The sequence below is a fragment of the Athene cunicularia genome (assembly GCF_003259725.1).
Source record: "Athene cunicularia isolate RWA chromosome 1 unlocalized genomic scaffold, athCun1 chr1_part1, whole genome shotgun sequence".
Taxonomy (NCBI): domain Eukaryota; kingdom Metazoa; phylum Chordata; class Aves; order Strigiformes; family Strigidae; genus Athene; species Athene cunicularia.
Window position 1 is genome coordinate 91,612,148 of NW_020799091.1, and position 26,964 is coordinate 91,639,111.

At 34.9% G+C, this 26,964-nt stretch overlaps 1 protein-coding gene across 14 annotated transcripts in view; it reads right to left on the reverse strand.

Moving 5' to 3' along the window:
• The window catches only part of CASK (calcium/calmodulin dependent serine protein kinase), a 199,469-nt gene that overhangs the window by 8,352 nt on the left and 164,153 nt on the right, over positions 1 to 26,964 (reverse strand). For 5 of the 14 annotated variants that reach the window (XM_026841024.1, XM_026868601.1, XM_026841919.1 and 2 more), the window contains 9 exons: positions 23,352 to 23,437; positions 21,448 to 21,516; positions 15,461 to 15,529; positions 14,083 to 14,118; positions 11,240 to 11,436; positions 9,874 to 9,989; positions 4,733 to 4,813; positions 4,561 to 4,641; positions 1,341 to 1,543 (listed from right to left, as the gene is read on the reverse strand). In XM_026841024.1, coding sequence (XP_026696825.1) covers positions 1,341 to 1,543; positions 4,561 to 4,641; positions 4,733 to 4,813; positions 9,874 to 9,989; positions 11,240 to 11,436; positions 14,083 to 14,118; positions 15,461 to 15,529; positions 21,448 to 21,516; positions 23,352 to 23,437 — 938 coding nt within the window. The remainder of the gene's footprint in view (positions 1 to 1,340; positions 1,544 to 4,560; positions 4,642 to 4,732; positions 4,814 to 9,873; positions 9,990 to 11,239; positions 11,437 to 14,082; positions 14,119 to 15,460; positions 15,530 to 21,447; positions 21,517 to 23,351; positions 23,438 to 26,964) is intronic. The other 9 variants (XM_026840938.1, XM_026841280.1, XM_026841435.1 and 6 more) reach the window with 7 other exon arrangements.

A 26,964-nucleotide genomic window follows, 5' to 3' on the forward strand; every position in this document is an offset into this window, starting at 1 on the left:
TGCCAACCCCCTCTAAACAAGAGATAAACCCCATATGTGAAAAATCAAGAAAACTCACATAACTAAGAGTACCCAAGGGAAAACAGGCAAGTGGTATAACTAGGAATAAATCCACAAACAGGCTGGCCTTAATGGGCTGAGATGGATGTATGAGGAAGCTGGTTAAGAAACAGGCTTGCTGGACACATGCTGGAGGAAGTGAAGCAAAGGTGGCTACTACCAAATGTAAATACATTCTAACAAAGATTAAAGTGGCTTCTGTGAACTGTAATTCAGTGGCTTCTGAATAATGCAAGTTGAAAAGGTTTATCAAGAGAGTTTGCTTTTAACAGCTGCTCCATTTGAAATACTTATAAATGCTGCTCTCCCTGAAAAGTCTTAAATATGGGATTTTATTTTTCAGAATAGCAGCATATCTGCATACTATGTGAACCGTCCTAAATAATTTAGTCAGGTATCTTATTTCTGTTATTAAATTCTTAAAGAATTTGAACTGCCTGAATCCATTCACAAAAAAGAAAGAAGGCAGCAATTCTAAGTAGATAACACCACTCACAATTTAATTTGTCTTTCCTCCCATTTCCTTCAATCTGCTAGAATAATATAAACATAAAGTTTGTCCATATTAATGTTGTTCCGCTTAACAAAACATATAAATACATCCCCATGAATTGAAAGTAATGACTACATGGATGTTTCAAAGGAAATGTATCAGAATTTTCCACTAGAGATTTTATATATATTGTGTGAAAAAACCTATTAGTGTTTCTTGATATCTTGATTTTCCTTCCTGCACAATTCTGAAAAGTATGACACAATACAGAAATGAGTTTATAAAGTAACAACACTGATCTGGTCATTGTGCAAACAGGATCAATTCCCATGATTTTCCATAAATGTTTCTGACAATGCTCAATAATGATATGACAGCATCAAAGAGAAAATTTTGAAAATATCTAAACATTACTCCAGGCAGGCAATCACAATTATTTGTTTTGATATGTTTCACTGGACATGAGTCTAATATAGTAAGAAGTTACACAGTAAGTGGATTTTCAAGCTACAGTGGTTGTATATCAAGCTAAACTATGAATTTGTTTCTGCTGTATGTTCTTCTAACCAGAGGGTTACCGGAATTCTACTTTATGGATTTTTATATATATATATATATATATATATATATATACACACATACACACACCCCTTGATGTTTCAGGGACTTCTGTTCCACATCACTGTACGCATTACTTATCTAGTGTGCAATTAATAAAAATAAATATATCTCACTAAAATAAGGTTGAAGGATTTGTGATGATTTTCATATACTTCTAATTAATTACCTGAGGTTCTACATCAAGTATTGCAATTAGTCCCTGCTCATGGATCTTTCGTATTGTTTCCAGTTTTGTCCCATACATTGCATCCTCATGGCTGCCATATTCCAAATATTCATTGTTTGATATATCCTGCATCATTTGGTCATGTGATACAAAGTAGTAATTTTTCCCATTTTCTTCATCTTTCTTTGGAGGTCGGGTTGTGTCTGAAAATAGAAAATACAAAATATTTTTAGTACAAAGGTGATATTAATATAAGGAAGGGCTGAGAGAGCTGGGACTGTTCAGCCCGGAGAAGACAAGGCTCAGGGGAGATCTCATCAACAAGTACAAGTATCTAAAGAGAAGGCATGTAAAGAAGATGGAGCCATCTCAGTGGTGCTCAATGGCAGGACAAGAGGTAATGGGCACACACTAAAACATGGAAGCTTCTATCTGAATGTAAGGAAACACTTTTTTGCTGTGAGGGTGACTGAGCATGGGCACAGATTGCCCAGACGGGTGGTGGAGTCTCCATCCTTGGAGATATTCAAAAGCCATCTGGATGTGGTCCTGAGCAACTGGCTCTAGGTGGCCCTGCTTGAGCATGGAGTTGGACCAGATGATCTCCAGAAGTAGGGATTTCAACCATTCTGTAATTCTGTAGGCCATCTGTTCCTCTCTTCCTCACAGGCATGCTGATATCCACTTGTTTCTCTTTCTTCTAATATTCTCTCACAAACTGATGTACTCTCATATATTTTCCACTAACATGTTTATGTTGGTGACATATCTGAAACACCATGTCTCTTCCCAATCTAATCCCACAGCTTCCAACAACCCTATCATAATTTCAAATAAAGTATAAAAAAATGGAACTCATCTTCCATTTTTAATTATACCTATTACTGTTCTGAGGATTAATTAGCAGTGTTCTAAAGATTACTTACAGCATAGTTCAGAGATGAAAAGTTCTATAGAAATATTATAAATCACAGATATTATTTTAAGGAATTAAAAACCAATGGATTGTATAAACTACATAATATCACTATACTACTCACTGCTGCTCTAGGTCTACTGAACTTACATACTCATATTTCTTCCAAATCCTCTTCTTTTGTAAAAACATTTTTGTATTTTTCTTTTTTTACTTAAATTCTTATGAGGTTTTCTTCTTCTGAGTGCAAAAGTGTAAGTCTAAAAAGCAGGTGAGGGCCTAATTACTTGTGGTCAACAAGATGAAAGGTACTTAGAAATAACATACTTTTAGAATATATTGCTTCTTCAGACCTGTGTGGTAAGAGATGTATGGCCTACTAATCATTTTAATTAACTACTAATATGTGTGACATCACCTTTATGATCAGGTTTTCAGTAAAGAGATAACAAACATTAGCCAAAACTCCACACCCAACTTAAGGCCTATCTCAAAATCTACCTACTCCTACTATGGTTTTGTAAAGGAATGCAGAAAATGCAGTAAAATCCATTGCTAGGAGTTGGAGAGAATAAATCTAATTACCTAGAGTCTGAAAGACAGATCAGGTTCCCATAATACTTAAAGTGTATGTGATACATTTTTATATGATATATTTATATTACTAACATAAGGAAGTAATTTGGGTCTCTCAACACCAGCACAAAGTTCTATTTTAAATGCCCTAAATGCATTAAATCTGAAACATCCATATAAGACTATTAGATGTAACACAGGAATTAAAGGAGACCATTGCTCTTCTGGAGTCGGGCTGGAGGTCAGGCAACATCTAAAACAGGCATCTAAACAGCATACTGATGCTTAAAGACCTGAATTTCATTCTGATTTGCAGTCTAGTCTTTTTAGTTGTCTTATAGAATCAGTGAAGCAATTTCAGTGCTTCCACAGAGCAGGAATCTAATGCAGGCAATCTAAGGCATGGTTGTCATGCTATAGGTGAGTCCATTTTAACGGGTATTTGAAGGTAAAATAACTAGTTCAGCTTCTACCTCCCCACAGCAATACAGTTAGTACTTGAGAGAGACAGGGTGAAAAGCATACTGTAAAACATTTATTACTCTTTTAGTTCTCTGTAATGGAGAACATCTTTGCGGGGTTATTACTCCCTTCCCCCCATATAACCTTGTCTGTATTGAATAACATAGGTACAATGTGCATCACATACTCCTGGCACTGCACTTTGAACATGTCTAATCCAGGATTTTAGTGTCTAGATATAAATAGCAATGTGACAAACGTGCAGTTTCACATTGCTGCTGGGGTGCTTTAATGGCTCATGCTTTCAAAAGGACTAGGTCTTTTCCTTCTGCTGGCACTGGTCTTTGTCTAAGTCCTTAGTGAGCAAGCCTGAGGAACTTAAATCAGCAGCCAACTAATACTTTTCCCCTTCCAAATAGGTTTATAGATAAGTTCTTAAAAATAATACTTTTCAGCAGCAATAAAATCCTTACAGGTAGAAAAACACCTAAGTGAATTTTTAAAGTAAAGCACTAAGAAGGTATAAAGAAAATTAAATTAATGCATAATGGTCATCAGTGTCACTTCTGAGCCATGTATGGCGTTTGTGAAGTTAGCCTGAAATAGAGTGGACAGAGTTAGCTGCTGGATGCTCTTGTTTCAGAATGCCTAGCTTGTGAAAAAAGGTTTCACCTCCAAGAGATCATATATGCAATTCCTGCCTTGGTATTGATAAGCGATTATTTGGAAGAGAAAAAACATTCCTGTGCTTTTCTTACAACCCACTTTTAAGCAGTGATGTTAATTGCGTTTTCTTTTTCTTATTGTCATCTCCGAAAACTTGAAGTCATTTTAGTATAAGATCAGTCCTCAAGGCTAGGCTGTGAAAAGTAATTTAAAACATTCAGATAGGTACACATTAAAGGGTTCCTCTAAATTCAGTTTACACTTCTTCTCACAGAAACTATACACAGTTTTAAACATCAAGGCTGTTCCAATATTATCTAAGCTGTACATGTAAAATTGGCACAGAAAAACAAAAAATGTTTTAGCCTTCATTCTAATAAGAAGTTTCGTGAATACTAAGACACATTCAACGTAAAAGTGGTGGTGTTTACTACCCCTCCCTCTGAAAAAACAAAGGAAGAAATATACCTAGTCCTATCACATTTCCCACCTTTAAGACAGGATTTGTCTCAGCAGAACTGAACACAAGTAATAGTACAATGGATGTGTTGTCAAGGATGATACAAACAGTTTTGCAGTACATTGAACATTGCTACTTACGAGGAATGGGGTAAGCAAATCTGTCCGGGTGTTTTGTGATGAGTGTGTTTTTTATGTGTCTTCTTCCAACACCATGTGCACCTAATCCATAACACAAAAATGAATTATAAATTTTCCACCAAAAGGAGCTCAAAACTATGCTGTTATGTTCAGAATAATAACTCAAAATTACCTAGTAAGACCAGTGTTTTCCTTTTGAATGCTGGCAGTTTTACTACTTCTTCATATGTGACGAGATCTAATTGATCAAACACTAAAACACAAAAGAAACCCCCACAGGGATAAGAAAAAAAGACATACAGAGGGTGATAATTAATTGTGCTACAAATTATAATTTTAGCAAGTTTTAGATTTACAATACAAAGTAATATGTTATGGAAAATAAAACCATTTCATTATGCAATTTTAAAAGAAGTGTTCATTTAAAAAACTGTTAAAAAGCAGTAACAAAGCTACTGAAATGCTCAGGAAAGTTTGCATGTCCTTTCATGCAGTATTCAGCAGACCACAAAAATTAGCTAAAATAGCATGCCATTCACATTTGCATTCCTAAGAAATAGCAATACTAAAGAAAAATCTGTAGACAGTGACCAACATGAACACAATATGAGAACATCTATTTACACTAAAGATAGGAATACTTTCATAATCATGTTTTGAGATCTATGAGAAATGTATAGAGAGTATTAATACTTTGTGGTATTTATTCTTCAAAACCACCACCATATTAACTGTAATTAGAGTTCTCTTTAAACACACGTGCTAGTTAAATTGACATGCTTTTAAAACTTGTGAGAGAATGAAGAATTCTAATGAAAAGTGATGTCATTACATAAAAGAACCTCCACCATATTTAGGGAAAAATTGTAAAAGTATTATATCAGAAATAATTTCAACTGCAGTTGAAATTGGATGAATCATGCCTATCAATCTATTGTCAATTGCCAAGGTATATAATGATTGACAAATCAAGTTTTGTTCATTAAAAACAGCTTAGTCCTGTGCCCAACAGCACATCATCGCTGGTAATTCTTACAGAATTCTAATGGAAAAAGAAGCCAGGAGGCATTTAATTATATTTAGAAAAATTACAGCAATCAGCAATTGTGAGCAGAATAACAAACAAGAGTTTTCAGTTCTGTATTTATTCACATTATAAAAATAAGGGAGGAGAGACTGCATCTAAAGTATGGGATCTTTGAGCGTTTCCAAGTCCTAAACTGGTGTATTCGCCCTCAACTATGATATCCCAGCCATCTTTTAGGATGAGTACAGATATATCCCTCTCCCCCTATCCAAAACCCCTTAGGAAAGTAGGCAGTGGGGGGAAGCTTTAGTTTGCTTGCTCCAGAAGCCTCCAGCCACCAAGATCAGCATTAAGACTGTGGAGCCTACCAGAAAGCACATGCTCCTTGTACTAAACTCCCAGTTAAAGCAGCAAAGGATTTAACTTAATGTATTTCTTTTTATAGGGGAAATTTTTCAATTCAACAGCAGTCTTTTCATCCTAGAGAAGTACAACTGCTTCAATTTAGTCAAACTACAAATTAGTCAATTGACGTACTCAACTCTTTAAGACTTTGGAAAGATACAGATATGAAAACTTCCTAGTCCATTTGAAGTATTTTGAATTTCATCATAAAGAATCTCTTTCAACCTTTCCCCAAATATTACAAGCAAGAATTTAGTAATATTTTTCTTTCATTTCACAAACATGGAATTCTTACTACTGTCCTTTTTGCAACTTCACGCTATTTAAACTAATTAATAATTAATTTCATGTTAGAGAGGGTTAAACATTTGTAACATGTTAAACAGTTTTACCATTCTAACCATCAAGGCCTGTAAGTATCTTCTACCACTTAAAAATAATAAGAAAAACTCAATCCTTAATTTTCTTCTTGAACAAAACCACATTATGTTAGATACAAACAACAGGAACAAACCACAGAAATGATACATATTAATGCCTTCATCACAAATTAGCAGCATGGAGAAGATGTGTTTTAATCTACATGGATTTAACTAATGATTGTAGGGTTTTCAAATGCAAAAGAAAAATGATTTTTTAATATACACAAAATATGAGGAATACAGGGCACATTTAAAGACTGAACTTTAATGCTTCTGTGTTACTAGCTAATAAAGAAAAGGACTTCTTGAAAGGAAACAGTAAGAAGCAAATAAAGAGGCATTGTCACTTGACAGGTTACTTACATGCACAGAGGCCATTGGGAGTAAGACAGCATGAAAAATGTACAGGGGTCATTGAGATATGGCTTGTAATATATTAGTAAAATAAAAAGTATATGCACAAAATAAACTTTACCATGCAGTAGTCTAAACAAAAGGCAAATAAATCACATTAAGAAATGATAAACATATTTTATAAAAGCTTGGCAATCTTCTACATTATGCATAATATGAAGCATAGTGCTAGTATGTTCTAAAGAGTGTTCTTTTATGAAGTCCTGCAATAACGTTTCAGTAAATTAAATTAAAAAAAAAATCTCTATATCACAGCAGTATATCTCTAGAGCCTTTATAAAAGTGTCAGTGAACCTAATAATGAAAAATATTTAATTTTTTCTGTAGGCTTTGGTTTAAAACTGTCTTTACAATAATAAGAAGTATGACCGTGGAATTGCCTCTTGAAGGACACAATAATATAAAGGTACAGAGGAAAGAAAAACAGGATGATATTTTTATTGTTAAGGAGAATATATTTGCTTTTAATTATAAAATATAATGGAAATATCCTCATATTTACTTCATAAACTGTGTGATTTGCAGAATAATTTAATTTCTAGTTCCAGCAACATTCCAATATATCACACCAAAATCTTAGCTCTCAAATTGTTAGCTAGCCACAATAATCTTAGTTGACTATGCAGTATTTTATTAGGTCATTTCTCAGCACCCCAGTTCAGCCTTATCCCTAAGACAAAATTAACAGGGAAGTCCAAATAGATTACCTAGTGCTAAATGATTCATGGAATTTTATACTTAGATATAAGAGAAATAAATTCTACTTTCTTATAAGAGCAACATTTTGACATCTGGATTAGACTTCTCAGTTTTGCTTAATTATACTTATTTTGGATCCAACAGAAGAGAAGATCTGTTTTTTTATTCTGAAACAGATGCACTGAAAAGCTTTCAAAAGACAGTGTTGCCGTATATCTGACTAACAACACCAGATGTGATAGAGTTCAGAGGAGGTAAATTCAGTACCACCTTAGCAGCGTAGCATTTCAGTGAACCTCTTTATATTGTACATTTGGCATAATTCCCTGGAATATTACTGGCAACACCTTTAATACCTCAAGGACACCAAGATCAATAAACATTTCTAAGAGAAATCTTGATTCCAATCTGCGCTTTCGTTAACTTTTTGACTTCTTAGAGGGAAAGGGAAGTGTCAGATGGTATTCTGAAAGACCAGTTTCTTTTAAGGTTGTTATGATAATTTTTAATGTTCATGTTTCTAATTTTTGGCAAACACCGGTCTGATGTAAAGTGACTAACAGCACTGATGGTGGTAAGCACTAAGGCAGGCAAACTGTGGAACTCAAAGTACTGTCAACCTTCTCCAAAATGTCCCTCTTGCACCAAGATAGGAAAAGTCTGTACTACCTTCCTTTCAGGGATTTAATTGATACAAAGTCTTTGAGCTAGTTTTGCTGCTAAATTATTGCTTGCTCCTTCTTCGGCCATTTCTCTTTCCTTTGTTTACTCCTTTGGAGCATGCTGTGCTTAGACACACTATTAACTATGTAGCTGCACTGTGAACTGTATTAAGAAATGTATCTGCCCTAAAGAAAAAGAACTAGTGTTTTTTCTTGGGTTGTTCTTCAGTTAAGCAAGTTAACAGCAAAGTTACGGTGCCACAACCGAAGGGAGTAGCAATGCTGTGGGAATGTATACTAGGAGCAATTGATAATACTTTAAAACCAGTATTGTCAAAGACTTTAGGTCATCAAATTCAATTTATTCTCAACAGTTTTTGTTAAGGTTGTAATTAGTAAAACATGGTTTAGTGTTACTGTAATGGAGTGGAAACATTAAAACAACCAGAATGTTAAACTAGCAAAAGGAAGCAAACAAGTTAGCTTTCAGTCTCTACTTGTAAGTTTTCAGGGTAACGAGTAATTATACATTTAACTGTGAGCATCTTGAATGTGACAGTGAACTAAGGAGTATAAATGACAATTATTGTTCTTTGACTTTTCTTAGATTTTATTTTCAAATGACTTTTCAGTAAACATAAATTCTGTAGTACTGATATGACGAGCTCTCATACTGCACACAGACTGTACAGGTAAGGAGAAATGTGAAAATACAGATTTATGTTGTTTAATTGGTGTGTTCAAGAATGCAACTGAAAAAACCTCAGGAATTAATGCAATATATACAATACTTCCATTACACTGTTTGGACACATACATCTTCTAATTCTAATAAAAATCTCTGTGGGTCTCACAAGAGACCACAACAACATACTTATCATCACAGTACGTGATATCAATGCAAAAGCGATAGAAACAGTGATAGAGTTTCCACACATTGAGTCTTTTATGTTAAAAGAAGAAAATAACTAAATTCCGCTCATGAACGAAGGGGTCTTCTTTCTTTACTACTAAAACCAATGAATTGTGCTCAGCAAGGATCTCTTACTCTACATTCTCCTTTCAAAATTTTCTAAAACAATTCAATTTTTCAGCAGTCTAAATAGAAAACTAGAACTTAGGATTCATGCAAAAAACACTGCAAGGAGGATAAACTTCCAGAGTTTGTTCTATTTAGTAACTGTAATTACAACACACTGTCTGTGCAATGGCTCTTATTCCACTTTCAGCTGTACCGGTTCAAGAAAAATGCCCTTCCACGATGTTTTCACATATATAATCTATAAACACAGATTAACAAGGATGCTACTGAAAAGTCTTCTGTAGAGCACAGTACAGTTATATAGATGGCAAAATTCACATCCTGTTGGTTTCCAGTGCTCCATTAAATATAAAAACTGAAACAATGTAAGTCTATATTAGGATATATTATGATGCATTTATTTTGCTGTAGCTTTCCTCTCACTGATTAAGCTGTATGTTTAAATAGCAAAGAACAAGCAGAGTAATGTTAGAATAATTAGAATTGTACTTCTATTTTCATAAGTAACTCATTAGGTTTATATAACAGTGCCAGCTGAACAATTAATGGCAAGGTTAAGACTGTAAAAACTTTAACCTGTTAAAGATACTTGCTTTTTTTTTTTTTTTTTTTTTTTTTTTTTTTTTTTTTTTTTTTTCATACCTGCATTGTGCTTTGCCAAATATTTGTCTTTGTACTGCTTTTTTTTCTTTCCAAACCAAGTACAGCTGGCTTGTTGCTCCTGTTTGGTCTTCTCCATGGCAATACAAGCAACTCGCCTGGTATATGGAGGAGACAAAAATTTTTTTCTTGCAATCAAAGTATTTTTAAAAAGCCACAAAGAATGAATTAGAAAAATACGACTTTTTAATAGTACAAAAGAACAGTAAACATTTATTTTTTTTTAAATGACTTAAAAGTCCTTAGATACAGAGGTATTTTGATATAAAGAATATCTTCTTACTGGTAGATCATTAAGCTTCACAGATCAAGTGAGCATGGGAGGAAGGGTAGCTACTAAAATAGCAGTAGACCACTTTGCAGCAGATTAGACTGGAACAGCATGAGGTCTGTAAAGACCACTATGGTCTAAATTACTTCAGAGCAAGTTGTGTTGTAGAACTGTTTTGATGCTGATATTCAGGATAAAGTATTGCAAGTGTTCCTGTTGCAATGTTGCAGTGTCTCCCTTATGTCAGGGCTTGCAAGGGAGCTCTTGAGGTGGAATAAATTGTCTTGTCTACCTCTGTTTCTCTTCTAGCAAAATCTTCCTTAACTAGTCCAGGTGGCACTGGTGCTGTGAAACCCTTGACAGCACTCTAATTCTTTTACGTAGCAAACCTTGTATGTAATATTTTAGGCTAGATTATCCATATGGATAAACTTTCTGGAGTTATGGCCATAACTTCATGGCCCACGACTTGCTTGCCAGAGTTTGTGCTGATACATTTAAAATATTTACTGAACAGCTTCTGCATGATGTTCTGCATTGCTTTTGTGGTACTCAGTGCCACTGTGGTTCACTGAATCTGTCATTCAGGAATCTTTGCCGTGTGATTTCTTTCTACTTTTTGGCTTTCACATGAAGAATGAAAAGAGAAAACCCCAAAACTTCCTCAATGACCTTTGTGCTTGATGTCTTGCTAACACATTATTCCTGCAGCACTTGCATGTCATAGTTTAGAAACATTTTTTAGAACCTGGAAGAGAAATTAATTTGACCCTCTTACATAAACTGTATGTAGTCTTCAATTCTAGTTTCCTATAGCGTATCAGAAAGCACAATGTTTACTAACACAGGTGTTTATTTTTCTAATGTAACCACACATATGCTGTTGCATGCAACCCTTACTGCCATGCATATACAAGAAAATAAAAATCAATGTCAAACTGAGGCAATATATAGACTTTTTTTTTTTTTAAAAAAAGGAAAAAAGGATACAAAAACTAGTTATACAACAATGAAAAGTCTAAAAGATGGAAATAAAAGCAAAGTTAAATTCATTTTTATAGAAAACTTAAATCATACCATTCTTGAAGTTCAGGAGAAGGAATAAGACCTGCAGTGCCATTTTTAGAGTTCTCAAGTTTACCCTGCCACCAGTTGTGATCATCTTTGCTAATGATTTGGATAATATCACCAACTCGGAATCTGATGCCAGCTTCTTTGCAAGGAATGAGGTCATCCTTTGCTGGATCATATTCAAATTGTGCTCTTACATATATCTATAAAAAAGAGTTTATAAGAGACACTGCGATATTATTACTGGTACAGTATTAAGAGTAACAGGTAAAAATATGATCTGTGCATGTAGCTACACATACTGTTTGCAACAAGCAAAGGAGGAAATAGAATGGCAAAAGCATAAGTGATAGCTGAAAATGAAACAGAACCCCGCCGCACCAGCAAACAATGGAGACATATGATGTTAATATTTTGAAAGCTCATGTCATCTATATACTGTAAAACTTGAACAGAAAAATGAACACATGTAATAAACTGATAGTCCCTCAAATCAGTATTAACTAGCATGAATCATTACAGACTACAAGGCAGCAGCTTACAACTTGAATGGTACTGTACTTTCTAACTGAAGTCCCATGATGCTTTAAAAATTTGTATGACAGGAAATTTTACTGGACAGTATAAAAGACTTAGGTTACATTACTGATCTTTAGTACTTAAGACTGAAATTTTAGTACCTTTTAAAAAGATTAAATAGGAAGTCTTGTGTTGCACCTATCACACACAGTTACTTGTGAGGAATCTGGGAATTCTCTGCATGGGTATGCATGCATGCAGTAAAAGCCTACTCCCTTATAAATGAAAACTAAAGATTTGAGAAAGTTATTCTCTAAGGAGCATTAACAGAAAGTATTCATATTCTGACTTCACAATACCAATCCCTGCTTTGCATGTTAGTGAGGTCTCAACCCTAGAAAATAAAAATAAAAGTGATCTCCAGTTTGGGTTGCTAATTACAGCCCTGATACATCCAAGGATCTTAAAATTGGAATTAAATGTCATGTCCAAGATGGGTTATTTCTACAGATTATGAACTTCAAACACGACCCTATAGCATCTCAGACAGCCATGTATATTTTACTGCTGATTTTCTTACTAAAAATTAGCTAGCTTTTTAAAAAAAAATTACATTGCAAAGTAATATTCTTCATTTAAACAGTAACAAACAATTTTCAACTTTGCTCAAATTTGGCTCCAAAAATAGCTGTAACTATGTAGTGTTAGCACTATTCATGGCACTTAAAGTTCCAATCTGCAACCCAACATATGAATAAATGAACTTAAAATGGCTAATCACTACTATCTTGTGCCTGATGCATTTTTATCTGTTTACAGTGAGAGCATGAGAAGATAGTATCAATATAGAACTCAATTTTTAATCTACTAAATCTGACCCTTGTTCTGCTGTACATTGAGTGTGTAAGTTTAGACGAGCAATCCAATTTCTTTTAATCACCTGGAAAATAGGGTATTTTGAAACCAACTAGGTTCATTTAGTAATTGGCTTTCTATGAAGTAATCAGTATTGAACCAATCCCTTATTTGTCCTCAACCTCATCTAAAGGTCTAGAAATGTAAGCAGTATTTTTACCATCTAGAAACATCCTTGCTTTTCAAGCCCCTGCTCCAGTTTGAGCCATTATCCACTATATATTGGCAGTGCATGGAATGCTACCGACTTCCTTACAGATAGCAATGTATTTGTTATCCAAGCCCTTACTGTCTTCAAGGATGACAAGCTACCAGAAAAATATGCTGGGAAAAACACCATATGAGAGGCAAACAAAAACCTAACACAACAGTTTGGAAGGTCTTCCAGAATTACATTCAGGCAGCTGGAAACTTCAGAAGACAACAGAAAGCTGAAAGAACTATAAAGCTGTAAGCTTTAAAAATGGGAAACTAAGTGAGAGCAATACATTCTTCTAACAGATATTCCATCCAACTTAACCAGACAGTAGTATAAAAGACAACAGATCATGGAGTTAATTGACTCTTGAATGGAATTGCAAGAGTTGGTAGAGGAAGAAGTTGAGTCCACGGTTAAAGATTCAGAGGCAGATTCTGGAAGGGCTGTATATAAATGGAGCAGATACTGAAGGTAAATCACAAATCACTTGATGGTATGTGTTGATTTGGAGGCTGCAGCAAAAAAACCCCAAAACTCTTAAAATTGAAAAATCATAGAGAATCCTTTGCAAAGCCCTTAAGGCATTTCTTGGGATTCACTGGAGAGGGAAGATCTTTCTTTGGTCCCTGATGACACGTACTACCATCAGGTCAAGGTAACACAGGTAAGGGAGGTTACTGATTCTGGGCCTCAGGACTGAAAATTTAAGAGGCTATCTTCAGACTTATTAAGCATTAATAGAGACTGTCCTTAACGTTTTTCTTTAAAGAGCTTTGATAATGTTAATTATTAGTTATAGACCAACTCAAGCTTTAGAATCTTTGTCAGTACAGTGTTTTAGAGTAAAGTATTACACTCTTGCCCTACTAGTTTCCATTTCAACTGAAATACAAATTCGAGCTTTCCTCCAATATGAAAATATGCACAGGTCAGTGCATAACAGTAAATCTATTAATGCATTCTGAACTAAAACAAGATCTCCAGTTAAATTTACAATGACTTTGCAATTCTCACACATATAGACACATGAAAAAAAATGCTATTTTGAATTAGCCACAAACAAATGAGTTAAAAAGAAAAATGAAAAAATGGAACAAATTTTCCAAGCTTAAATGTTTTAGTCCAGCACATACAGAATATGAGGGGGAAAAAGATAAGCAGGGATGTTCATTAGCAGCTAAGTTTACAAAAATTCCCATGGAGGATATCTATTCACCTGTCGTCCTTTTGGTTGTGTTGTCGATGGCAAGTCCTGCAGAATAAAGTCAACCCAGGAAAAGAAATTTTCATTTTACTTTTTAAGGGTATACAACACCATTTGTTAGTGATTCATACTACATTACAGTAAAATGGTAAGTCAGACAAAAGTATAAAGCGTTGACCCATGTTTAGAAATATTTTTTTCTTAAAGAAAAAATCAAACCCAGGCTGTTTAGCAGCAAGCTGAAGAAAGCAGGTAAAAAGTTAAAGCAGATAGAGAATGTGCTTTTTAATAATTAATTCATCATCTTCAACACAAAAGCACCATCAAGTGAAAGAGGCTCTTTATATGAATGCCTTTTCCACTTAATACTTAGTCTTGTTTTTAAGAGAAGGTTGGCTATTACAAATATTAAAAAGATTATTAAAAATGTATAATGTGATTAATTGTGCCGAGGAATAAGACTGTAACTACTAATCATGTTACAAATTCAATTTAATTCAAAAAAAAGTCTTAAATCTTTTATCCACACAATTATTTTTCATTGTATTAATTAATAAGCACTTTACCTTGTGGCAAATAATTTCTGAGTTGTAATTTTTTCAATAGTTAAAGGAGCAGTTACTCAGTTTTGTTTTCTTTTTAGCTAGCCGCATGAACTCATGATATTGACAGCACTCTTACTGAAGAAACTTGCATGTACAGTTACTACATTGGTCCAAACGATGACAAACAACACAAATTTTAACATTAATATGCTTTAGAAAAAACAGGAGATCAACAGCACCTTTCTACCTGAATAAATATGAAACAGAAGTACTTTGTGTTAAAGATGTGATGATAATAGCTTGGTTTGTAGTGCAGTTTAAAGCCACTTCCTTTTGCTTTTCATATCCAGGCAAGGCTCATATTTCACAAAGTATGTGCACGTACCACAACAGCAGAGGGCACACCAATTCATTAACTCAGATAGCGGAAACCAGTACATGTTCCAGAGGTCTCTTAGAACACAAAACTTAAAAGAGCCTAAAATGTCTTGAAATACCAACTGCACAGTTATTCCTTCTTTAAACACTGCTTCCAAACTTCAGGATGGAAACAAAACTTTCACTTTAAACCTTTGCTTAGTTTTGAGGAAACTGCTAACAATGGTTTAAGGATGACTGGACTGTCACATTACAGTTACTAACATTTAATTCACTACATGGCTTTTAATGAGAATATGTTGGAAAAAACCCTTAAAAAAAAAAAGAAAACGGGGAGTTACATATGTAATAACCTTGGTTCTAGCAGGACAGAATTTTCCACTGATCACACAATAAGTATAACAGTAATGGCAGATGAGCACCAACAAAACTTTCACACTTTCTCTGTGTGGAACTGGAAATCTTACCGAAACAGAATTGTTAGTGCTGCTATGACCATTAGCTGGGGACTGTCTGGATGTAGAGGGGGAATCTCTCTGAAATAAGACACAAGGTTCATTAACAACACAACACTATCACAGGAACACAGATATATTTAAAAGAACAGTTACATCCACAGCCTTACAACCATTTGCTTAGCTGCTTCATCTGTGAAAGTTTTCACACTAAAAACTCCATAAATCTGGAAAGTTTTTCCATGGTTTGAGATTCAGGTTTGACATTTTGATGTATCCTAGGTAATAAATATTTTGACTTTGCCTTAGCAATCAAACAGCTTTTTAATATCTCAGTATCTGGGACCTCTTAGATCTCATGTGGCTGACAATGCTAAAGGCCATTAGTCAGTGTCTTAGGTAATTACCTGAAATGAGGTACATATTCCATTCCATTTTAAATATGCTTCAGCTATGTGGTGGAAATCACTGTTGATCAGTTTCTACTCTGAGATGCATCTCTCTGCAGTGCCTCAAAGATGCTGAAGCTAACACCTGAGAATGAAGTTGGATACTCTTCTCTTTCCTCATTCATTTTACAGCACACTGAGGTTTTTTTCCTCCAGCATTCTTGTGGGTTTAAAATTATTAAACTGTACCAAAATATATGACTTTTTTAAAGCCACCTCTCTTGACTCAGACTACCAATGTGGTCCTACACTTCAGTGAGGAGACAGCAGATGCAGAGTGCATACTGGGAAATTCTACACAAAGGATAACAGGAATTTCTGACTGGATTTTGCAAAGGCAAGGAAGTCACTTGTAGAGCAATCTTTTCCACATGCCATTTTGATTGCATAATACTTAATTCCATAAGATCAGATAATTGAGACACCTCCTTCAGGAAATAAAATAATTCACTAAAATACACTGTGAAAAAAAAGATCCCCAAAGGAAATTCGGAACATAATCTATTTTGCCAAGACAGGTTGGACCAGATGATCCTTGAGGTCCCTTCCAACCTGGTATTCTATGACTCTAATTTTGCATATTGTCAAGGATTGGAGAAAAAAAGAGCTAAAACAGTTTTTGAAGAAAACAAAATTATCCCTGTCACATTTTATCAATACAAGTGCCCTCTGTGAACAAATACAAAACCAGAATTGAAGCTAAATTGTTCATGCAACATTAATCAAGTAAAATTCCTCTACTAATATTCTTGAACTTATACTAATTATGTGACAGCACTCATAGCTACTTTAAAGCACCAAGAAAAGTTAAAGTGACAGGCAATACTTTATCCCTCTTGCTGCCTGTACACTTGGTGTGCAACAAACTCATGTAGAAATTCTGTGTTTTGTGGACTCATTAGATATGATTTCACAGAAAGTTCCATATGTAGCTATCTAGATGCTTGCTTTGATTTTAACACCGTTGAAGACACATCTGACAATATTATGGCTGTAAAATCATTGTGAATCAAAGTGTGCAAGTCTGCATACTTCTGTTACATGCATAAGAACAAAATGCTCATTTGGCTCCCACAACTACTGGCAACGTGCAATGGACTGAGGGAAGTCAGCTTTAATTCTATTTACAAAATCACTCCAGCATAACAAATCTAAAATGTTCAAATGAGGCCAAATACGCTATTCATTACTCAAAAAAGAAGAAAGAAAAAAGAAAAGCCTGAAGGAACTGTTTGTGGTTTTTTTGGTTTTTTTTTTTTTTGTATATGGGATTATCAGCACTGCCTTTATCAAATAGCAGCTAGGAGATAATTTTTCCAAAAAAGCAGTGACTTCCTTCTTTTATAAAGAAATGTTCTGCTTGCTCTGCAATTCTGTCTCTGCCATTTTCTCACTTCCAAAAAGAGGTGAAAAATTAATTTTAACCCCCTTTTTTTGGTTTTTTTTGGTAAACCTAGTTTGTTATGATCTGCTATCATAGTAAAGTGATGGATTAGCAAGGGAAAGTTTTGGAAAGTGATAAAAGCACCCAAGCCATTTGGAGGAAAACAAATTTAGAGTATCTTGGAGAATGCTGCTATTTCCGGACTCCCTTGAAGGCTTCGCCCTTTGCAGGAAATTTTCTTGGTTTGAGAATGTTTTGATTTGTATCCCTCCAACAGTTCTCAGCAGAAGACAGCATATTACTCAAAGCAAATGTTCATCACAACATACTAAGGAAAATACACATTTTCAGTGTTACTGATGATTTCAGTAATAACTGTAAGAAATTAATCTATCAAGCTAGTCAGAAGACATATATACAATTTTTAAATAATTAGGGAGTTCAGCCACAATTTCAAAGGCATTTAGATTATTAATTTCCTAGGGACCTGGTCTTTCTTTCAAAAAATATCAGACTCTAAAGTTAAGAGAAAAATTGTATTTGCACAGTGTAAGGAGACAAATCACTGAATAAAGAGATCCTTGCAGAATGCCAGGACTGTTTAGAATTGGGCTGGAAAAACTTCACCTTTGGTTCTGAGTTTGTTTCTCCAGTAAATCAGAAAAAGCCCTAGTTCTCTTCTCCTAGTTTTATTTTCTCTGGGATAAAAGCAGAAAAACACTTGGAAGATACAGCAATTCTGAGTAGTATAGAAGTGTTATCATCATGACTATCTAGACTTCCCAACCTTGTCTAGCCCCAAGCCAAATAACAAAACAGCAGTGTTTTGAGTACTTGCTCTACAGTTGAAGCATCACAGCAGAAGCCTTCGAGGAAACAATTGCAAAACTAGTTTCCTGATGATTCCTTGTTCTTAGGTGTGGATTATGAATGATAAATCAATGCATTTGAGATGCAATCTTATAGCAGAAATCAATTATGTCTACTAGATATAGCCTGATCAAATTAGATACTGACAAGAACAGCTAGATTAATTATACAGTTGCCATATCCACAAAAAAAAGAGACTTTCCAAAAACCTGAAAATACATCTCAATTTCAGTCCTGCTCAAGGAACCCTTCTGGTGGTATTTTTAATACAGATGCAAAAAAAAGTCTTATAAAAAGTCTTGTATTATTAATACAGATGCAAAAATGGCTATAAAAAGTCTTACAGTCTGAGCACTAATGGAAACATTGCAAGAATAAGGGAAAAAAAATCCATGGTGGTTACCACCAGATTTTTAAAAATCTGATATATATATATATATAAAGGCTTGTCTTCTCAACAAAACAACTTAAGGCTTTCACAAAGACAATCTGAAACAGAAATGATTATAAGGAAAGTTTTTTTGTTTTTAAAAAAAGCATTCCCCTCACCATTCTCGAATATCTGACACAATAAAAAGTTGTACTGACAAAACAGCCTGAGTAAAGTAAGAATGCAAATGTAACTAGAGCAAAATGCTTACTCAGTTGGATAGAGCTGAAATGTATAAATAGCATATGCAGTCATCAGCCATAAGAAGAATGCGTTGCAATAATTACTTAAGTTCATATATGTGTAAGTCTGTAATTTCCTGGGTATCTGAAGCAGAAAACACAACATCCTGGCCACTGTGTTATCTAGACGTCTGAGTAACTCAGGCCATTTGCCACACCAATGACTAAATGGGTCATCTCACAGTATGATCAAAAGTTAACGCAAGTATTCATAAGTATTATGTTTTTAAGCAAAGTCTACACCATGAAATAGAAGGCCTGGTAATTGAATGGAAGGCATGTCAGCAGGAAAAGCCTCAAATCCCTAAGGAACTTGAAGTCATTCAGTTGAGATTTTGGAAATTGCCTAGTGACACTTTAGTACTACTACTTACTATGTTACTACTACATACCATAGGGACAAGACTTCCCTAAATAGGCAAAAGCGGTTTATTACTTAGAAAACACCACTATAAACCTTCAATGCTTACAAAAGAAGAAAAATATAGCAAGTGAAATGCAAGTCTCAGTTATTTAAAATGCAAATCTCCGTTATTTATAAAAATTAACATCCCACACCCAACTGTATATAAAGGCATACACAGATTCTATAGAAACAGCAGATCACCTCTGATTCTACTCATATTTAGTTTTTCTTATTCAAGATTAACAAGATGTTTTGCAATCCAATTATGTGATCATGGTAGAAGCCTCCAAAAACCCCCAGTTATTGATTCTGTTTTATATTCCTCTTCTGGTAAAACTACACTAAGGTAGCACCAGTCCATGATGGAAGGGAAGGGGGAACCAAATATAAATTTATACTGAAATATTGCCAAAAAATACTTTAACTAATAAGATTAAACTACTGAAGTCCCAGTATCTCTGAATTTATCTTGTAAGCACAAGAATCAAGTTTTCTGTGACTTACAATGTCATTCAACATTTATTTTTAGCCTTTATCAATGGTTAAGGATTTGATTCATCATCTGAATCATAATCCTGAAAAATTCAGTGAAAAAAATTCTCTCTGTAAAAAAGGACTGGTGATGCTTCAGTAAGATGATTTAAAAACGTTGACTTTTTGTGTACACTTGTGACAGCTGAAAATCTAGCCAAATTCATAGTGTGGCCAAGCAGGTGGAACACACTCAGCCACCTCTGATCAAATGAATGCTAAGTGCCACAAAGTGTGATAATTTGACATGCTTGGTTTTTTTTCCCCTCTGTCTCTGATCACACACTTCTAGTTTTGCTGTTTTTTCTCAAAGGAAGGTTAAGAGTCCATTTTCCTCTCTCCTATGAAATAGTCATGAAGAACCTAAGGACACAAAGCTAAGGAAAAGAGATGACCTGTTGCTACTAAAATGATAGTAATGGTATTAATTTAAAGGTGTGAGTTATTTTTCCAAATAATCATCTTCCCAGCAGGTCTATAGTTTCACCAGTTTCTGTATTTTAATATTGGGAAGCGAGATATCTTTTGTTATCACTGCTATTTACAGCACAGAAGTGAACACATGAATTCGTCAGCATGCTCTAGAATTTCTATGGTTTTTTTTTTTTTAAGTCTTTGCATTTCATGAAAAAATTCTGCTTTCATATTGATGATTTTAAGAAAATCAACCTCACAGGTGAAAATTTGTCAAACCTTCTACCTCTAAAACCTTTTAGTTCTTGTTGACTTCTATTAGAAGTATAGAAGGCAACCAAAAATCAGTAATTTTTTTCTTGCAACAGATTTTCCTGACAATCACAATAGCAGTTTCTGTGTGTTCTAGCATCTGCTGAGACACAAACACAATTAGGGTGAAATCACAGCTCTAAGGGTGCTTGACTTCAACAGGGATTGTGATTTCACTCTTGGAATTCTAATTTGGGAACTGTTTGTGCAGTTAAGCATGTGGCACAAAGACTGGCATCATCTACACAGTGCATATGCCATCTGTATGCTTAAATTGGAACAGTATCTCTCTCAAGTAGCCATTTTCTAGAATTTAATTCCCTTCAGTTGCAATCTGGAACACAACTTTGTGAGCAGAAGGGAATTAAATGTTCCTGTGCAAAAAACATAATACCAAGTTCCTGGTTCAACAACAACTAACTCCAAACCTGTTTTTCTTCTGTAATGACAAATGCAATTTTTTTTCATGGAAACATAATATTAAGCTACATGTAACTGTTACAGACAACCATCACAAATTTACCTCAACAGGGTTATACAGAAACAGATTCTTCAATTAACCCTTAACAGCCCAAACCAGTCAAATAATGTTTAATGCCTAAAAAGAGGAGGATTGTTCCTCAGGTTAGGAACTTTATAATAGACTTCCTGGAGAATTAGTTTAAATTGTAATTTTTTTGAAGGGGCTTCCTAAATGCATCAGTTGAGGATGCCCTTTACTATTTTTTTTTTAAATAGGCTGTAAAGAGTTAGTTAAGGTGCTGATGAGATGAATATGAAGGCAGGGCTGAGTAGGTAGGTGGGACCTACTCATGTTCCGTTATCTTTGTTGTAAAATTGGTGTGCGTGATCTAACAGGACAGGCAGAAACAATTTCCCAGAAAGCAGTAACATTCAGCCATCAGCAGGCAGTTAGTTACAGGACTGAGGAAGAAATAGGATGGTTCATTAAATTCATTACCTCACAGGATGAAGATTGCGTGCGATAACTTGGCACAATCTTAAAGGTAATACTTCCACGCATTTCCCTCTGCAAAAAGAAAAGCACTTCTTAAAAGACTAAGACACCAAGGATAAAATCTCCAAATCACTAATGCTTGAAAAGAAAGCATCATAGCTCGTGAGCAGCAGTATGTTCTCCTAAAGTATTCAGAAAAGCAAAAATGCTATAGCTAATTTGTTATTTCACTTATAAACATTTAAATTGTCTCTCAATCTAAAAGATAAACATCATTATTAGCTTGTTTGCCTGACCAGTTTTCAAATGCCTAGAACTTACAGCTGTATTTTAAGTTGAGACATTCAGAGATGTGTATATTTCTTTCATGTCAATCTTTTCTTTGGAGCTATATTCTTGTGATCCACAGAGTCTTTGCTAACTAAAGTGACATCTTCTTCCCTTTCATCATACCTATTAAATAGCAAAAACATATTCACAGTTTCTGGAAAGCTACATGTTACTGTACTGAAGGTAGCAATGTAAGAAATACTCATCAAAACAGAACATGGGGTCTGCTAGTTTGCATTTACTGTAGTATAAGAATATTCGTAATACGTAGTAACTGCAGAATAGCAGCAGATTGTGGCAGCATTATTTGCCCAGTCATATTTTCTTAAATGACAGTTTAAATATAAGTGCCATTGCATAGCAGACAATGTAGGAGTCGATCTGGGCAGAAAGGTAAGCAGACCACTACAAGTGTTCTTGGGAGTTTTACACCCCTTTCTTTCTTTGACTGGCTTACTGTGAGCAAAAAACCCGCATATTTGCCTGGACTCACTTAATCTTGTCTATATGGTTCTGGACACAACAAAAGGTTTAGTGATAGCATCCAAGATCTCAAGGTAGCGTGCAGAAAAATTTGCAAGTGTTATAGAATATCAAACTAACAGCAAGGCCCAAAGATGGAGTTTCCCTGCAAAAAGCCAAACTGTCTGAGCTCAAAATAATTTTTACTTTCTTTGTAACATCAATAACTATGAGCCAAAATAATTATAAATTGTAAGGGATGTTCCAGCTACATCTAAGAATTTCCTATCATGATAATTAAGTATTGGAACAGGTTGCCCAAAGAGGCACCTGTCCTGTCAAATCCCTGTCCTTGGGTATTTTCAAGGCTTAACCAGACAAAGCTCCAAGCAACCTGGGCTGCATACAATGTTGATCCTGCTTTGTGCAAGAAAATGGACTGGAGAACTCCTGAGGTTACTTCCAACCTGAATGGTTCTATGATTTATTGTCTTTGTATTTGTGTAGCAATTTATCAATAGTCAAGAAAAGTTTTCTCTCACAGTACACTCAGTGACTATACTTGGTGTAGCCTGATTTAAAAGAAGGGCATGATTTTTATAGATTAACTTGGGATGAGTAATGGGAGGAAAGTAGTATTTTCTGTTATGTTCACTAGAGACAAAAGAATAAACTCCTGCATTTCAACAAAGGACACTCAAACATTAGAAAAAACTTTGTAAAATGTAGAAGACTTATATGCAAGTCAACTGTCTGGAGTTTGGGGAACATCCCTTACTCATTTTTTTTTAAAGAGCTGTTCAGAAATACATCTGTCACCTGTGGCTGGTGTCAATGATCTTTTCTGTGGGACTAAATGGAATAAATAAAATGACACCTGGAGGTGCCTTCTACCATTCCTGGGTATAAGGTGCAAAAAGCCACTACTAAAAAACAGGGGAGAGCCCATAGAATGCTTTATCAGCTGAACACAGGAAGACTTTGTGATACATGCATATGCAGGCTATCAAGAATAGAAGAAAAAAAGGGGAAGTCACAGTGCAATTACATAAAAGTTTTGTCAAAATAAACAAGGCACTTTTATAAAGAACATGAGAAAGATTTCAGGCACTTACAAGCATTTTTTGTAGTTGTTCTACAGTTTGATTTGCCACACTGATTCCATTTATTTCTCGGATTTCATCCCCTACATGTAGCGTACCTGTGGAGTTAGCAAAGCATACAATCACCTCAAACTTGTTTTTACAAATTGAGATAATTTTAACAGTACTAGTATTCATACAAAAGCATAAATATGAAACATAAGTTTTTTTGGCTAGATTCAGAAAAGGACTTTGATAGCTATGCATTAGCAACCAAAGATTACAAATCTGTCTTTCAGAGTGCAGCCAATACACCAGCATGAGATGCCCAGGCACCCTATGAAGTACATGAGGGAAACATCAGTTCCTTACAAGGACACTGCAAAAGCCCAAACACCGAAAAGAAAGTCACCTGCGACTACCTAGCTGGAAACATTCAACAGAGAGATTCAAGCAGTGTTTTATCAGATGATTACTTAATGCAGTTTGGCTTCTGGACGTAGTCTTAATTTTATCTATCAGACCAATGTATTTTTTCACTTCTTCGATTTTGATTTGCCATAGTTGCAGTATACATTTTCTGTACGTATACTTGACTTCACCTTGAATGTAATGATTGGTGTGACTACCTGTGGCGGGCGGAGGAAGCAAGCAGTCGATTCAATGTGAATGACAGAGCAAGCTTCAATTTTATTGAAAGAAATCACACCTTATATAAGCACTCTACAACAATCATGCCTACTACTCACAAATCTATTGGATACATGTAAAAGGCTACATTATGATATCCCAGCCCCTTGTGGCATTTCAGGCATGTCACAACACCTTCCTTCTTCTGGCCTGCTTTTTTCCCAAGGTTGTTTACTATCACACTCAAGGCCATTTTGCACCTCAGTTTCTCTCTTTGTTAACATAACAGTCCTTTGTTAGCATAACTGTACCCTGGGTTTTTTCCTTTGTTTACCTCCGATGGCTGCAATCAGCTCCTGCAGAGACCCATGGCCTTGCTCTCTGCAAGCCATTCTCCAACAACTACCTACAATGTCAGATGATGAAACAAATATCTACCTAGCTTAGACAAGTCAGAAACTGACCTGCTAAAGCTAGGATGGTAATGGCATGCTACAACATGGCTCTAAGACACTAAAAAAGCTCAAAAGAGAGGAAGCAGCAAATGAAATAACTATCTTCGGGATTAGGAGCAACCTAGGAAGCTCTTCTTGGATGATAATTTCTGATTTGAGTAGCTCAAGCACACCTAATTCTCTAGCAGTTCTCTAAAAAACCTTCCATGGTTTATTATTATCCAGAAGATGTTTTTAATATATAATGAAATACAACAAGATCATTGACTTCACATATGTTCATTTCTGTTGTATGATTTAAGTAATTTGTGCAAGTATCCTTTTCTAAATACTGAACCTAATACAATTGCTGTATCTAATATAATTACTCTTACTTGGAAAACTAACAACTGCCAAACATTTCCTAATTTGGAAAATTAGCTGAAAAAGGTCAATCAACTAGAATCCCAAAACCCCCTTAAAATTCCTTTCCTGAAACAAAATAGTAATTTTTTTCCCCCCCCAAAGAATACCATGCAAGCAAAACTTCCAGGTGAACAAATGTATGAAAATCAAACCATGTGCCTGCTAAACACAAGGACAGCCTGAACCATGGAGAAGAATCTTGAAAAGCTCTGTTGCTATGATTCCTTTGGGCTCTCTTCAAAACAGAAGCTCACTTGGCAGCGCTACAGGAGAGAGCCCGAAGTTTACAAAAACTTTCAGTACTCTCAAGAGTAAATCCTTCAGCCACATTAAATGATCCAAACAATTCTACAGGGAGCTGTTCTGCTGATAGTGAAATTATAAAAAAGAACTCATCACAATTCTTCTTCCACTCTTCAGTGGAAAAATTATCACAATTAATAGTTTACTGAATGGGAATGCAACAGTCCTGCATCTGAATTTCAAATTGCTCTAATTCACATCTAGAATATTAATGACCAAATCTCTAGTGAAACTCCTTGAAAGCTGAGTTTTGGCAGACTCTCTCAGAAAGGCATTCAAAATCCAATTCTTAAAAAATTATTCCATGGCTCTATTCTTAAAAAATTATTCCAGGCTCTATGTTGACTATATTATGCCAAAATTAAACTGTGTTTGAAGTAAGTGTAATTGTTATTAAATAATAATACTGAAGTGGAAAGAGCATATGCCCTGGAATATTATAAAGTTTCTTTGGCATTATTCAAAACATAAATCTGATGGAATGAAATATTAGAATGAGAATCAGACTCAATAAGATCCCTGTATCAAATAATTTCAATAGTGCACTTGAATAAAATCCTCTCTTCTGGACCACTTCCCATTTCTGTTAATCTGACAGAAGTGAATATTGTTCTGTTCATGCCTGGAATAGAGCAGTATACATAAAAGCTGGGAATAAAGCATGGACATTTAGCAGCAGATTGTCATCCTGGTTTTGGGAGTGGATGCACTGATAAACCATAGGAAGACATCTGCAATCTGAGAGAAGAAGCTTCTATTATTTGCAGAAACTTTTTACTTGTTAGAAAAGAGTATTCTTGACATCTTTGAATAACAAGTGTTCTGTACTAGTTGAAGCTCCCATGATATCTGTGCTTAACCTTTGAATTTTGGTTGCTCTTGGTTCCTTTTCTATTGACAGTGCAATGTTTCTTTAGAACTTAAGCTATTCATGACTTATTAGTCTATAACACATCTGTAATAACTAAGAATGGATGTATTTCTGGAGTAAATTATTTTCTTGTTTTTGCAAGCCAGAACGAAGATAGTTTCAGGAAGTGTGTGCTCTTGCTCTGCACAGAACTATGAGAAATCCGACCCTATTAGGAAGGGAGAACAAATTCTCTAAGTCCCTATTCAGAAATGTATTTTGTAGCCAAAAGAAAATTCTGTAGCTTGGAAAGTGAATGGTTGTGAACATATAATAATATTTTTGCCAAGTCATCACACACATTTTGTTAAAATTGAATAAAACTTATTAAGGGTATCAGTGTTTTTAAAATTGATGTTTTACAGTAAATCACTTCGAGAATGTAGCAGAGACAATGTACAACTGCTGTTTTTCTGGTGAAGGTTACATGGGCAGCTAATAAGTCCTCTTTGTCCTTTGGAAATCTTTTAAAATGCCATATTGGGACCTCTTCTTAAATGCATTTTAAGAAAGAATTCACATGTAAGCACGTATGCCCCAAAACCAGTCAGCAGCAAAATCCCCATGGGCTAAGATACTGACAGCTGCTGAGTACTCAGGCTATATGCAGATCCCCTGAAAATAACATTTACAGTATGAGTAGTCTAAACAGTATCCACAGGTAAAAAGTGAGTGGGCAACTGACTAAATTAAGGTACAGACACAAAGGTGAAAGCCAAGAAATAATTAAGAGTCTGAGATCTAAGATAAAATTCATTTACTCATCCTAAAAAAAGCAGACAGGTCAACAAAAAGACTGATTTTTTTAATGACCGGTGTTTCATTTTGATTGAGCTGAATTCTCTGGAAGATGCAGGTAGATAGCATCTTTACAAGCCTATCTTCCCCCTTCAACTTTCCCACTTTTTGAATACTGACAGCTATTAATCATCAGTACTAGATA